Source organism: Myotis myotis, unplaced genomic scaffold, assembly GCF_014108235.1.
Source record: "Myotis myotis isolate mMyoMyo1 unplaced genomic scaffold, mMyoMyo1.p scaffold_m19_p_33, whole genome shotgun sequence".
NCBI classification, from domain to species: Eukaryota; Metazoa; Chordata; class Mammalia; order Chiroptera; family Vespertilionidae; genus Myotis; species Myotis myotis.
This window is the reverse complement of record NW_023416339.1, coordinates 1,328,284-1,344,080: the sequence shown is the minus strand read 5'-3', so window position 1 is coordinate 1,344,080 and position 15,797 is coordinate 1,328,284. Positions and strand designations below refer to the sequence as shown.

The window sequence follows — 15,797 nt, the reverse complement described above, 5'->3', positions numbered from 1 at the left end:
CATACCGCCAGTCACAGGATGTATAAACCTGTATCTTTTCACAATTTTCTAATGGTTATTGCTGAAGGACATCTTGCAATCATAATAAGAACCACAAGGTCAGTCCAGTTGTAACATTAATTTAGAAAGGGTACATGTCTCACCTGGGTCCAGGTGAGACCCCCCCCCCCCCCCAAGCATTTTCAGTGCATTACTATCCATAGACCGAGACCAGCACAAAACATCATTTCTCAGGCCAGAAATGGCAGTCTTGTTCCCATTTCTCAGGTACTCTCTTTCTCAGCCTCCCTTTCACCTAGGGTGGTCATGTGACACACTTCTATCCAATGAAAAGTAAGAATGGGCTTTTGGGGGCTTCTGGGAAAAACCTTAAAAAGTGTGAGACAAGTTACAAGTTACCACAAAAGAATGAGACTCAGGGCAATATTAGAATTCCTATCTGCAACCCTGCAAGCTTGAAGACAGTTTCTGTGATTACTGCACCAATGAATAACTGAGATAAGAGGACTGATTCTCTACCAAGAACAGATAGAATCTACTTATTAGAGTGAAAGAAAATGAGATTATGCAATACTTGAGAGAGATATTACCCATGTACCCAATTTGAAGAAAACATTCGAGAAAGTGCTCTAAGCAAAAACAAATTAACAAGTGTGAAATTAGTAAATTCAGAAACCTTAACCTGGGGGAAGATGAAGGGAAGAGGAAGCAAGGGTGAGCAATGAACCTTGCTGTTTTCAGAAGACTGATAAAGAATGTTAAGCCCTAGCTGGTTTGGCTCAGTGGATAGAGCATTGGCCTATGGACTGAAAGGTCCTGGGTTCGATTCCAGTCAAAGGCACATGCCAAGTTGTGGGCTTGATCCTCAGTAGGAGGCGTGCAGGAGGCAGCCAGTCAATGATTCTCTCTCATCATTGATGTTTCTATCTCTCTCTCTCTTTTCCTTCCTCTCTAAAAATCAATAAAAATATACTTAAAAAAGAATGTTAGTAATAAAGGGGTATACAAAGAGATGCTAGGAAAATTAAAACAGAAATAAAACAGATCATGTAATATTAATATCAGATTCAGTGGAATTTAAGGTTCAAAGCTCTAAATCAGGTAAGTGGGACACTACGTATTCATGTTTAATAGAAAATTTTATTTCAGTCATAATTATGTATCCACCAAACAACATAGTGGATCAATACAAAAAGCAAAAACAAGTGAAAATGCAAGAAACAAGAACAAATCAAAATACAATTGCACTGGTATATTCAATTTAGTTCTCTCAGAACTAGTAGATAAAAAATAAATACAGAGTGAAAATGAATATCACAATCAATAAGCATACACAAACAGAGGAAAGATCTAGTGGATAAAAATAAATAAGGATGCCGAAGCCGGTTTGGCTCAGTGGATAGAGCATCTGCCTGCGGACTGAAAGGTCCCGGGTTCGATTCCGGTCAGGGGCATGTACCTGGGTTGCGGGCATATCCCCAGTAGGAGATGTGCAGGAGGCAGCTGATCGATGTTTCTCTCTCATCGATGTTTCTAACTCTCTATCTCTCTCCCTTCCTCTCTGTAAAAAATCAATAAAATATATTTTAAAAAAATAAATAAATAAGGATATGGAGAAACTGATGAATAAATAAAATTAATAAACACACACAGTCAGAGAGACAAAGAAAGACGGACAGACACACACACACAAAGGTAGAAAGAAACAGAAATAGAGAAAGACTGAAAGAGACAGAGACCTATGCACTGGGAGAATCTCACATTCCTTGAACAGAAAATATGCATTTTAATAAACTCAATCATATGCTCAAGCAAAGAAATTTCTAATAAAAAATTAAAAAGTAGAAAATCTTAGCCATTAGTTTAAAATCCTTAATAAATTTTTAAAAATTAAAAGTGATTTCTTCATTTTATAATACAACAAGGAACATATTCTACAAAAATGAATGATTGTGAGAAACAATTGTTTCTTAGATATGACATCAAAAGTGCAAGCTACAAAAGAGAAAATAGATACATTGGGCTTCATAAAAAAACTTTTGTGCTTCAAAGGGCACTATCAAGAAAGTGAGAAGAAAACCCATAGATGGGAGGAAATTTGCCAATCAGATATCTGGTAAGGGACTAGCATTTGGAATATATAAAGAACCACAGCTCAGCAACAAGAAAAAAATACAAATAACCCAATTAAAAATGGGTAAATGGGTGAATAATTTGATAGACATTTCTTTTTTTAAACATGGAAGGTTATTTGTTTGTTTTTTAATTGATTTTCAGAGAGAGAGAAAGGGAGAGGGAGAGAGAGAAACATCAATGTGAGAGCAAAACATCGATTTGATTGGCTGCCTCCTGCATGTCCCCCACTGGGGATTGAATGAGCAACCATTTGGTGTCTGGGAAGACACTCAACCAACTGAGTCTCATTGGCCAGGTCTGATAGACATTTCTTCAAAGAAGATAGAAAGCACATGAAAAGATGCTGAACATCATTAGTCACTAGGGAAATGCAAATCAAAACTACAGTGTAATATCACTTCATACCCACGATATAGACTACAATAAAAAAACAGACCATAAGTGTTGGGAAGGATGTGGGGAACTTGGAACTCTCAGACATTGTTGGTGGAAATGTGAAATGGCACAACCACTTTGGAAAAACAGTTCACAAGTTCTCAAAAAGTCAAGCACAGTTATCATATGACTCATTGATTCCACTCCTAAGTATATACCCCCCAAAGGATTGAAAACAGATGTTCAAACAAATACTTGTAAATGATGTTCACAGCAGCATTATTCATAAGAGTCCTAAACTGGAAACAACGCAAATGCCTATCAATTGATGAATAGATAAATAAAATGTGATATATTTATATAATGGCTATTATTCAGCCATAAAAAGGAATGAATTACTGATCCATACTGCAACAAGGATGAATTTGGAAAACATTATGCTGAGTGAAAGAAGCCAGACACAAATGCCCACATATTATGTGGTTCCATTTATATAAAATGTCCAGAATAGGCAAATCCATGGAGACAAAAGCAGATTAGTGTTTTTCCAAGGGCTGGGGGGAGGGGTAAATGAAAAGTCACTGCTAATGAGTTTGGTGTTTTTTTTTAGGTGGTGAAATGTTCTGGAATTAGTAGTAATGGTACACCATTTTGGAATATATTAAAACCAAATAAATTATATATTTTAAAAGTATGGATTTTATGGCATATGAATTAAATCCCAATTAAAAGATGATCATAGCTTTATAAGACTGGCCCCCAACTATGTCTCCAACTCAATGTCCCTATTGCTTACCAGGCTATGGATACAGTGACTTCATTTTCTTTTTATGGAATCAGTTAGACATATTTCAATCCAAAGATCTTTGTACTTGTGATTGCCTTTGCCAAGTTTTCTTTAATATCATTTCCATTCTCTACAATGCACATAGTGAGATAATACTTTGATGTTAACTTATTATCATCACAGTTATTAAAGCAGAAGTTTCAGCATTGTCACCAACTGGAGTAGACGCCATATTGCTAAGTGAGGAAATGGCCCAGATGCAACATGTACAAAGGAGAAGGTGTCTAGAATCTGGCCATATGATTTTTAAGGATCACATGGCCAGATTCTATTAAGTGTTTGAAGAATCAGGAGTTGATGAGTAAGAGAGGGAGGCTTTATTTGGAGAGAGCTGATGCTGTGCTGTGAGCGCCTCCACTCCTACCCAAGAAGAGAAATATGTGTGGGTTCTTTCCTCTTCATCTCACTGAGAGAGAGAGAGAGAGAGAGAGAGAGAGAGAGAGAGAGAGAGAGAGAGATTTTAAGGAGTTCACTCAGTTAATTACGTACATTGTCTGTATTTTGTGGGGACCCAGCTGATTTTTTCCTAATCGAAAGGGTGAGCCATTGCCTTGCATTGGGCAAAGAAGACATATCTACTTCACCTGCACATCCCAAGTTTTTTGGGCAAAGGTGGGTGACTATTTCCCAAGAACTAGAGCTGGGTCAGATGTAAGTGATTTCTGGTGTGGGGTTGCTTAGGTTCTGTTCAAGAGGGTCACCTGGAGTGGCAAATGGACTTCGGCAGGAAGAAGCTGGAGGAAGCACAAGATTCCTCCAGGATGAGGAAGGTGTAGAAAGAAACTTATTGTTATCAGGGGAATTTCAGGGCAATGACTGGGTAAGAGGGGCATTATCTTCATACAATCCACAAAGGCTATCATAGAGAAAGGCTCTAACTGGGGAACATAGAGGCTAAATGGCAACAATAGCATCAGTCAAGTAGAGACTTTCCTACTTCCTTTTCCTCTTCTGGGTTCCAACTATAGCAAGATGAGGCAAAGAAGAGTAGAAGTGTTAAGTGGGAAAGAGGACTGACCGCAGGCTTCCAACCAGGAGGGTGCTTGAACTAGGGAGGGAAACAAGCCACTATTAACTCAAGTCTGGAGTGTTCATTATCCCGTAGGATTGGTCCTTTTAATTACTGAGCTGAGACTGCATTTTGCATCTTAGGGGACCATAGGAACTTATATTAGAAAATTTTCTGCCCAAGCTTTTATTCTCTCTTTGCTATGACTTCATGCATATTCTATTTTTTGAACTTAAAGAGCACCATTTATATGATGTTTCATAATCCACAAAGTACTGTCAGATTCATTACCTTATTCCATCCCCTACCATCCTCATAAAGTCAGCATTATCACTCCCATGTTATAGAGGAGAATACTGAGACCTAGCTAGGTTCTGGAAGAGTGTTTCTTGGTGAAGGTTGAGCGGTAGTTTTCAGCCTTGTGCATTACTGTTACCTCCCCATAGCCCTTATGCTGCCTACCTTCCAGTTCCAACTCTGGGTAATTTGAAAATTACCCCTTTACCTTGACATATCTCCAAGGGGTATGTGAAGTATTTCTTCCCAGATTGGGAGGTGTATCCAGAGTTGCAGGTACAGTTCGTGCCATCGACACAAACAGCATTTTGGGGGCACGGAGGACAGGCACCTGCAGGGAGAAGAGAGGCAGGTCAGATCCACCTGGGTTAAAAACTCTTGAGTTATTATTTGGCTTTGCTTCTGAACAAGGCCCCTCAAGACTAAGAGGACTTGTACATTTTCCCTTTTGTGAGGTCTCAGTGCAGTAAAAAAAAAAAAAAATTAGAGATACTATTTATATACCTTACAAAGTCATCAATCTGATAAGTCTAGTACCCGCCTGACACCATACATAGTTCCTAAAATATTGTTGACTATATTCCTTATGCTGTACTTTACATCCCTGAGACTATCTTTTTGTTTAAAAAGTTATTATTATTTTAAAATTTATTTTGTATAGTTGATAGTATTACAGATGTCCCTCATTTCCAACCCCCACCCTTTGCGGGCTTCCACCCAGCCCCCACCGCATGCCAGGCCTTCACTGAACTATTGTCTGTGTCCATGGGCTATGCATATCCTAATATATAAAAAGCCAGGGGCCATTACGACTGAAACAACTGGACAGACGACCAAACAGCAGGCTGGGTGGGGCAACAAGGCCGGTAGGGGGTTAGTGAGGGATGACCAAACAACTGAACAGCAGGCTGCGTGGGGTGAACAGGCCTGCATGAGGGGCAGTTGGGGGCGACCAGGCTGGTGGGGGGGCACTTAGGGGCCCCATGATTGATTGCCCCAAAGAGGGAGACCCAGGCTACCTGACCAGAGGTGCTGCGGCAGGTAGGCAGAGCCTCTCTTGTGCAGTGATTGATTGTGGAGCCCCGGCTAAGTAGGTGGGGCCTCCCGCTGCTGGGCAATTGATCGCAGGGTTCCATGATCGATTGCCCAGCAGAGGCAGGCCCCAGCCACCCAGCCAGCAGCCACAGAGGGAGGCCCAGGCCACTGGCCAGTGACACTGTGGCGGGTGTGCAGGGCCGGCCAGCAATTGCCCCGCAGAGGCAATCATCGCAGCACCCCTGGTCAGGTAGCCTGGGCCTCCCTCTTTGGGTCAATCAATCATGGGGCTCTGCAATCGATCACTGCACAGAGGATGGCCTGGGCCTCCTTCTGTGGGGCTATCGTGGGGCGATGGTGGGGCCCTCCCCAACCAATCGCATTGCACCCACCTTGGCTGGTCTGGCGCCAGTGCATGTCATAGCATGGTCATCCAGGCAGTTGTTCTGCTGTTTGGTTGATTTGCATATTGTGCTTTTATTATTATAGATATCCCAAGAATCCAGAAACACCAACCATGTTCATAGCAGTGTTATTTACAATAGCCAAGCCAGCTAAACGATCACACCCCATGCCTGTTGCCTGTTGCCTGCAGAGGGAGGCAACTGGTGGTGTGGTGGGGGAGAGGGGGGGCACTGCCACACAGATGGCAAGCAGTAGCAGTGGTGGAGGTGGGGTCAGCTGCCGGCAGCCGGGGGAAGGAAAGCCCTGATAGGCCCTGATTGCTGGTCAGGCCTAGGGACCCTATCTGAGGGGTCCTGGATTGAGAGAGGACGCAGGCCAGGCTGAGGGACAACCCCCCACCCATGCACAAATTTTGTGCACCGGGCCTCTAGTGTTCTTAGAAGTGGGATTACTGGGTCAAATGGCAGTTCCATTTTTAATTTTTTGAGGAAACTCCACACTGTTTTCCATAGTAGCTGCATCAGTCAGCATTCCTACCAGCAGTGTTCTAGGGTTCTTTTTTCTCCACATCCTCACCAACACTTATCATTTGTTGATTTGTTGGTGGTAGTCATTCTGATAGGTGTGAGGTGATACCGCATTGCTGTTTTAATTTACATCTCTCTGATGATCAGTGACTTTGAGCATTTTTTTCATATGTCTTTTGGCCATCTGTATGTCCACTTTGGAGAAGTGTCTATTTAGATCCTGTGCCCATTTTTTTAAATTGGATTGTTTCTTTTTCTTTTGTTAAGTTGTATGAGTTCCTTATATATTTTGGATATTAACCCTTTATTAGATGTATCATTACCAAATATGTTCTCCCATACACTGGGCTACCTTTTCATTTTGTTGATGGTTTCTTTTGCTGTGAAGAAGCTTTTTATTTTGATGTAGTCCCATTTGTTTATTTTCTCCTTAGTTTCCTTTGCCCTAGGACCGTGGTCAGCAAACTGTGGCTCGCGAGCCACATGTGGCTCTTTGGCCCCTTCAGTGTGGCTTTCCCTAAGCCTTAGGAGTACCCTAATTAAGTTAATAACAATGTACCTACCTATATAGTTTAACTTTAAAAAATTTGGCTCTCAAAAGAAATTTCAATCATTGTACTGTTGATATTTGGCTCTGTTGACCAATGAGTTTGCCAACCACTGGCCTAGGAGATGTATCTGCAAACATATTACTACAAGAGATGTCTGAGATTTTGTTGCCTATGGTTTCTTCTAGGAACATTTGCCTTTTTAATTATAATGTGTCTTGGGTCTCTTTTTTTGTTGTTGTTAATCCTCAAACAAGAATATTTTTTTCCACTACTTTTTAGAAAGAGTGGAAGGGAGGGGGAGAGATGGAGAGAGAAACATTAATGTGAGAGACACATTGATTGGTTTCCTCCTGCACACACCCAGGAGGAATATTTGGGCCCAGATTCGAACCTGCAACCAAAGTATGTTGCTCTTGATGGGAATCGAACCTGGGACTTTTCAGTCCTAGGGCTGACTTTCTAATTGCTTAACTAAACTGGCCAGGGCTCTTTGAGTTCATCTTGACTGGGACTCTCTGTACTTCCTGAACTTTTTCTTCACCAGGTTAGGGAAGTTTTGTCATTATTTCTTCAAATGGGTTCTCTATCCCTTGCTCACTTCCTTCTCCCTTTGGTATCCCTATAATTCAGATGTTGTTCTGATTCATGTTGTCTCAAAGTCCCTTTAAACTATCCTCATGCTTTTCAAGTGTTTTTTCCTTTTAGTTGCTCTAATTGAGTGTTTTTTCCTACGTTGTCTCACAAATCACTGATTCGATTCTCTGCTTCATCCAGCCTACTTTTAATTCTTTCCAGTGTATTCTTGATGTCAGTATAGTATTCTTCATTTCAGACTAGTCCTTATTCATGGTTTCCATGCCCTTTTCATGCTGATGTAGTTTCCTCTAAGTTCCTTGTAGTTCCCATTAAGTTCTTTGTAGTTCCTTGAGCATCCTTATAAGCATTACTCTGAACTCTATGTCTGATAATTTGCTTACCTCCATTTCATTTATCTCTTTTTCTGAAGATTCGTCCCTTTTTTTCTTTGTCTCCCCATTTTAGGTGTCTCTTTGTGTTTGTTTCTATGTACTAGATAGAACTGTTTGACTCTCAGTTTTCATGGGGTGGCCTTTTGTAGTAAATGTCCTGTGGGACCCAGTGGTGTAGTCACCTTGAACTCCTGGGCTGGATGCTCTAGGAGTGTCCCTTTTGTGGGTTATTTGGGCTCTCCTGTTGTAATCGGGTCTTGATTGCTGTTGTTCTGTTCATGGATGGGATTTTCTCTCAGGCTGGCTGACTGTGAAGCTCAACCCTGAACATGTCATGAGCTGTTGTACAGTGTGACTGCCAGATGAAGAGACATAGGGCAACATCCTGAACAGAGGAATGTTTGTCTTCATGGAGTTTGGGGTCTGTTCCTGTATACAGTGTAGAAGATCTATAAGTTTGTGGCCAAATCCAAGAGAAATGTCCTTGGGTCAGTCACATCATTAGGTGCTGACTGCCATCGGTGCTGACCTTTGCCTTTGGAGCCATGGCTGAGGTTGAGGCCTCCATGTTTTCATGTTTTCAGTATGAGCAGAGGCAGTGGAATATCAACTAGATACCCTGGCTCCAGAGTCACGCTCCCTGTGACTTTTTATAACTGGCAATTTGTACTTCTTAACCCTGTTCCTTTTTCACCTATTCCTACCACTCCCCAGCCCTCTTCTATATGGCAACCATCAGTTTGTTCTCTATATCTAAGAATTTGTTTCTCTTTTGTTTGTTCACTATTTTGTTTTATAGATTCCACATATAAGTGAGATCATATGACATTTGCCTTTCTCCATCTGAATTATTTCACTTAGCATAATACCCTCTAGATCTATCCAGATTATCGCAAATGGCAAGATTTCATAAGTGTCTAATGATTAAGTTGTACACCTGTAACTAATATATTGTATGTCAACTATACCTCAAAAATAAATTTTAAAAAAATCTAAAAAATATTAGAAACACCGAACCCAAGTTGTAGAGACTGTGCATGATGTAGGACTGGGGTTGGCATTAAACAAATTAATGTTAACAGAAAAATTTCAATTAATCATAACTGTGTCATTCTCAAGATCATTGCAGAATTTATAAAAGAGAAAGAGTTAGTCAAGACTTGGGACCCTGGGTTCAATTCTGGCTTCACTAATTAATAGCTGTGTGTTTTTGCACAAGTATCTTAAACTCTCTGTGCCTCAATTTCCTCATTTGTAAAATGGGTTATTGTGAGGAATGAATTAATACATCGTACTGGGAATATGATGGGGTCCCACTATGTAGAACTTGGCTACTCAGAATGCATCCCCTGGATAAAAATGAAGAATCTCAGACCCCACCCTAGACCTTCTGAACCATAATCTAGTGAGATCTCCAAGGATTTAAAGCTAACCTGAAATGATCTTGTTCATTTTGTGTTGATGTGCTTATAATTAGAATGAAATGGTGACCATCATGCTGTTTCTCCCCACTTGAGTGTTTACTTCAAGAGACTTCTTTTTATTCATTGTTCTGTCTCCACATTAGATACATTGTGGGTACTAAAAGCAAACAAATAGACTAATAAAAGCAACATAAAAAGATAAATTAAAATATATCCAAATTTGTTAAAATGATCAATTAAAAAAGAAACAACACAGGAGCAAGCCTGCTCAAGCTCTGTTCCCCTTACAAGCCTCTTTTTTCTAGATTGTCAGAGGATGTGGGTACCCCCAGTTCATCTTTAGTCTACCCCCTCTCTGGTCTCTGACGATGGAAGGGGCAGGCTTTTTGCACTCACAGTTGGCCTTCTGAATCATGACTCCTGACAAACTCAGCAGAATGCAGAGTCCTAGAACAGGGAAAAGGGAGAGACGTGAAACTGTTGAGAAAAGATCTCAGGAAATTCTTCAAGGACTGTGTATCAGTTATCTATTACTGTAAAAAAAACAACCCATCACAAAATGTAGCAGCTTAAAATAACTGCTTTCATTTTATTATGACACCCGTGTGCCAGAGATTCGGGAAGAGCCTAACTGGGTGATTCTGACTCAGGGTTTCTTAAATTGTTGCAGTTACATAGTGGCTGGGGCTGGAGTGGCTGGAAACTATTTGGGCATTACTGTCCCTTCATGTGGTCTCAGGGCCTGGGGTAGTTTGGGCTTCCTCTCAACATGTCAACCTTGGTCAGGCTGCACAGGAATCAAAGTTTATCTCATGTCCACCAAGCTAGTCCACCCTCATCTACATCCATCACCCGCAAACCCTTCCATTACTGGGAACCACTTTTTAAATCCTTTATCAAAGTATAATTGATATAAAAAAATCACACACATTTAATGTCTTCATCTTCATGAGTATGGACATATGCATACACCATATACCTATAATAGCATCACTACAATCAAGGTATTAAAACATAACCATCATCTCCAAAAATTTCCTTGTGTTCTTTTGTATTTTTCTTTGATAAGAACACTCACCATGAAATCTACCCTTTTAACATATTTTGAAGTGCACAACACTGCATTGTTAACTCTAGGTACTATGTTTTACAGTGGATTTCTATACCTTATTCATCTTGTATAACAAAAACTTTATAACCATGGAAAAACAACTCCTCATTTAACCCATCCCTCTAGCGTCTGGAAACAACCATTTTATTTTCTGCTTCTATGAGTTTGACTAAATTAGATACTTCCTATAAGTAGAATCATGCAGTATTTTTTCTTCAGTGTCTGGCTTATTTCACTTGGCATAATGTCCTCAAGGTTCATTCATATTGTCACAAATGGCAGGACTTCCTTCTTTTTAAAGGCTGAATGTTATTTAATTGTATGAATATACTAAGTTTTCTTTATCTACTCATCAGCAGGACCCACTTTCTTAGGGGGTAATCAAAGTTGCAAATAAGGTTACTAGTCACCAGAGCTAAATTTCAGCCAGTGCACACTAAAAGAGTTACGCTGGTGGTTCATATTGAAACATTTACACCCTATTTGTCAATAATCATGGCCAGAGCCAACTAGTAAAACATATGACTGCAAAGTGTTTCCTAAAACTCAGGCAATCTGGGCCCTGTCACATTTCCTCAAGGCTAGTCTTTAGGGTTTTCTTTCTGCCCCACCAGCACCACCACTCTCTATAATATGTGCATGCATCTTAAATCAGAGTTTCTGGAAAGTCATCAGCATGCCGGAATGCCAGAGCTCTAAGAGACTTTTGAAATCATCCATTGATTGTTTGGTCCTCAGTTTCAATTTGCTCAGACACCAGCTGGGCAAACTTGGGTATTGCCATTTCCTGGCATTGGGACAATAACATAAATGAGGAAATACATAAAGTCTGGCAGAAATCCTCCATAAATGCTAGCTGCCTTAAGAAAAAAAAAAAAAAAGGGAAAAAATGCTGGCTGCCTCTATTATCATTTTATTTGCATGAGAATCCTTTTCTAATTCTTGACCTGATGCTCATTTTATTCCACTACCTGTTACATCCAGTGATGAGGGCAGAGAGTTCATGGATAACCAAAAGTCACAAATAATCCATCTCCGAAGTGTCTAGGACTCTGCCTCCAGTTGCCCCCAAAGCAGGAAATATCTTGCTTGGGCTTCTCGCATTTAAATAGCATACTCTCTCACTTAAACTTAATTCCACAGATATATAATGGACATCTCTTCTATGTGAGACTGGAGGCCCAATGCACGAAATTAATGCAAGAGTAGGCCTTCCTTCCCCCTGCTGCTGGCACCGGCTTCCCTCCGGCACTCAGCTTTGTACAGAAGGTCGTCTGGCCTAATTAGCATATTACACTTTTATTATTATAGATGTCATGGGAGGGAACATGGCATTTGCTTTCAAGTAGTCTATATTATTTTGATAGAATTTATGATGTGTCTCTCCCTCTGCAAATAAATAACTTCACATCTGTGATGTGAAGATGCTGTGTCATAATGAGTGGAAAACATTTTAGCTTGATGCCAGGCTAAAGCAGGTGCTTGATAAATGTAAACTATGATTGATTTTGTGGCGATTGACAGTTCTTTGACCTGGAGCCCGAAGGATGGACTGGATTTCAGAGTTGGGGAACTATCTACCAAGAAGTTGTGGTTGAAGCCACAGGATTGTGGAATTCCTTCAGGAAGAGGGAATAGACAAAGAGATGAAGACCCCAAGCAGAATCCTGTGGAAAGAGTATTATAGCAAAGATCTGGAGCCAGGTGGCTTGGGTAGAACCCTGGCTCTGCCATTTATAAAGTGTGTGACTTTTGACAAGCAACATAACCTCTTTGTACCCCTGTTTTCTCATCTGTATGATGGGGATAATAATACTATCTGCCTCATGGGCCTGTTGAGAGGATTAAATGGGTTAATACATATAAGGTGTAGGGTGAGTGTTCAAAAATATTGGTTGTTATTAATAACAGTCTTGGTACAGGAAAAGGAAAAGGGTTGGGGGAGAAAGAATAGCAAGAGAGGCAGAGAACGAGTTAGGGCAGTGCTAGGTCAAAGAAGTTGTCAGAAATGAGAGGATATCAATTAAAAACCAAAATCTGTATAGAGGAAGGTGAACAACTCACTGGATTAGACCATAAGAAAAATTTTAGGGATATTTGGGAGCATAGTTTAAATAGGGTGGTGAAGTAAGAAACCATAACTTAAGAGAAAAGGAGAGTGTTCAAAGCAAAACAGAGAAAAGAGAAGAAGGAAAGGACAGTTAATTGTTAAACTGAGTAGCTCCTGAAAGGGGGTAGGTTAAGATACAGTCATGGTCAAGGTTACACATACCTTGAAGAAGTGATGGCCCGCTCATTCCTGCATGCAGGTAATCCTCGCCAGCCAACTCTGAAAGCTCTGTACTGTGCTTTAAGCCAACCACTTCCCCTGTGTCAAGGTGAACTCATGAGAAATGACTAAGGAAATTGTTGTCAGAAAAGTAAACTTCTCATTTTCCACCATCAGACCATGGTTCTGTTTTTTATGTTTATTTTCTATGCACTGACTTGGGAAATTATTCTCAGAAAAGTGAACTTCTCTTCTTTCACCATCAGACCCACAGTTCTGCTTTTTATTTTTAAAATTTCCACCGAAGGATATGTTTTTATTGATTCTAGAGAGAGACAAAGGGAGAGGGAGAAAGGGAGAGAGAAACATTGATGTGAGAAACATCGATAGGTTGCTTCCCATATGCGCCCCTACCAGGGATCAAACACACAACCTAGGTATGTGCCCTGCCTGGGAATCTAACCCGTAGCCTTTTGGTGTATGGGACAATGCTCCAACCAACTGAGCCACACAGCCAGGTCACGTGGATCTGCTTTTTATTTGTTTATTTTCTATGTCTTTCTACACTTGTTTTCTTTTTTTAAAATTGAATTTATTGAGTGACATTGGTTCACAAAACCATAAGGTTTCAAGTGTACAATTCAATAGAACATCATCTGCACAGTGTCTCTTGCACCCATTGCCCCAAGCAAAGCTGCTCTCTATACCCATTTTCTCCCTTTGCCCACCTCCAACTACCTCTCACCCTCCCTATCACCATATTGTTGTTTGTGTCTCTGTGTTACGTATATATGTTTTTTTGCTTAATCCCTTCACATTCTTTCATCCAGTACCCCTCCCCCCAACTCTGCCCTCTAACAGCTGTCAGTCTGTTCCATGCTTCTGTTTCTATTTTTTTCACTAATTTATTTATTAGATTCCACATATAAGTGAGATTATGGTATTTGTCTTTTTCTGGCTTACTTACTTTACTTAACTTAATGTTCTCCAGACCCATCCATGCTGTGGCAAAAAGTAAGATTTCCATCTTTTTTATGGCCAAGTAGTACTCCATTGTGTAAATGTACCACTGCTTTTTTATCCACTCGTCTACTGATGGGCACTTGGGGTGTTTCTAGATCTTGGCTATTGTAAATAATGCTGCAATGAACATAAGAGTGCATATATTCTTTTGAATTAGTGTTTTGAATTTCTTAGGATATATTCCCAGAAGTGGGATTGCTGGGTCAAATGGACTTTGGTTCTTGTGTTCTTGAGGGAAATATTTCAATCAAGAGACAAAGTGTAGAAAAGCAAGGAGGAATTTATTGACTGCAGCAAAAACATTCTAGGACCGTGAAATAAGGAAGGTCATACAAGAGCAACAGGAGAACTGAGGCTGGGCTACTTTGGCTCATTGGGAAATCAAAGAAAAGGGGCCTTGAAGACAAGTTCAGGAGGTTAGCCTGGGATGAGATGCCGCTGCCCATTGCTTCCTCAGTTGCAAGTCTCATGAGGTCCCTTAGAGGTTAGGGGACATGTACCTGTGGGGGAAGGAGAGGAGCAGGGGGAAGGGAATGGCATGGGCACTGGGACTTTCATTTTCAGGGGTTTCAAAGGCTGGGTGTTTATGCAAGTTCTTAGGGGTGGATCAATAGAATAGTCATCAGTTTTATGCTGATATACCAAAAATGAGCTTTATTTTCTTAATTTGTCTGTACTTGGGTGTGGTTGGCAAATGGCACTTAATTGGATTTCTATTATTTGTCTCCCTGAATAGGGTGATTTAATCTATCAACCCTCTGGTTGGGGAGAAGTGCAAACCATTTACTCTTAAGTGTCCTTGGTTTAGGGAAGATAGAATTTACTAGGTGGCTGAAAACTGCTGTTTAACTATCTGTCTTAGTGTCCCTATTCCACTTCTCCTGGAATTTTCCTAGCTGCCTACTGTATCATTATCTAAACTACATAACAAATGCATATTTATTTATTCATTTTTTCTGAAATTTAATAAGAGTTTATTTGAGCCAAACTAACAAAATATGCCAGGGAGCAAGATCTCAAATGTTCTGGAGAATAACATTTTTTAAAATACATATTTTTAAAAAAATAATTTTTTTCAATTAGTTGACATACATTATATTAGTTTCAGATGTACAACATAGTGATTAGACATTTATATAATTTATGAAGTGATCACCCCCAAAAATGTACCCATATGACAACATATATAGTTATTACAATATTATTGACAATATTGCCATACTTCACATCCCCATGACTATTTTGTAATTACCAATTTGCACTTCTTATAATTCTTCCTCCTTAACAAATACATAATTTTAAGAAAGAAGAGACAGATTTCCTATCTATTGTCTTGAACAGATTTTCATATCTTATTTTAGAGAGAAAGGCAAGTTGTAGAAGAAATAAGATACAGTTATGGGCCTCTAAATGATGGGAATGCATTCTGAGAAATACATCATAAGTGACATCATAGAGTTCACTTTAACAACCTACATCAGTGATGGCGAACCTATGACACGCGTGTCACAGGTGACACGCGAACTCATTTTTTTGGTTGATTTTTCTTTGTTCAATGGCATTTAAATATATAAAATAAATATCAAAAATATAAGTCTTTGTTTTACTATGGTTGCAAATATCAAAAAATTTCTACATGTGACACGGCACCAGAGTTAAGTTAGGGTTTTTCAAAATGCTGACACGCCGAGCTCAAAAGGTTTGCCATCACTGCCCTACATGGTACAGCCTACTACACACGTAGGCTATATGATGTAGCCTATTGCTCTGTAGAGGAGAAAAACATAATTTCCTCTCTACCCTGCTGGGTTCTTGACAAG

At 40.0% G+C, this 15,797-nt stretch overlaps 1 protein-coding gene across 4 annotated transcripts in view; it reads right to left on the bottom strand.

The window, feature by feature from the left end:
- ADGRE3 (adhesion G protein-coupled receptor E3) overlaps positions 1-13,068 on the bottom strand; it is a 50,883-nt gene extending 37,815 nt beyond the window's left edge. For 2 of the 4 annotated variants that reach the window (XM_036302757.1, XM_036302760.1), the window contains exons 1-3: positions 12,958-13,068; positions 9,971-10,021; positions 4,873-4,995 (exon numbers count right to left, since the gene is read on the bottom strand). In XM_036302757.1, coding sequence (XP_036158650.1) covers positions 4,873-4,995; positions 9,971-10,021; positions 12,958-12,982 — 199 coding nt within the window. In that variant the 5' untranslated portion in view covers positions 12,983-13,068. The other 2 variants (XM_036302758.1, XM_036302759.1) reach the window with 2 other exon arrangements.
- Positions 13,069-15,797: the final 2,729 nt, after the last annotated feature.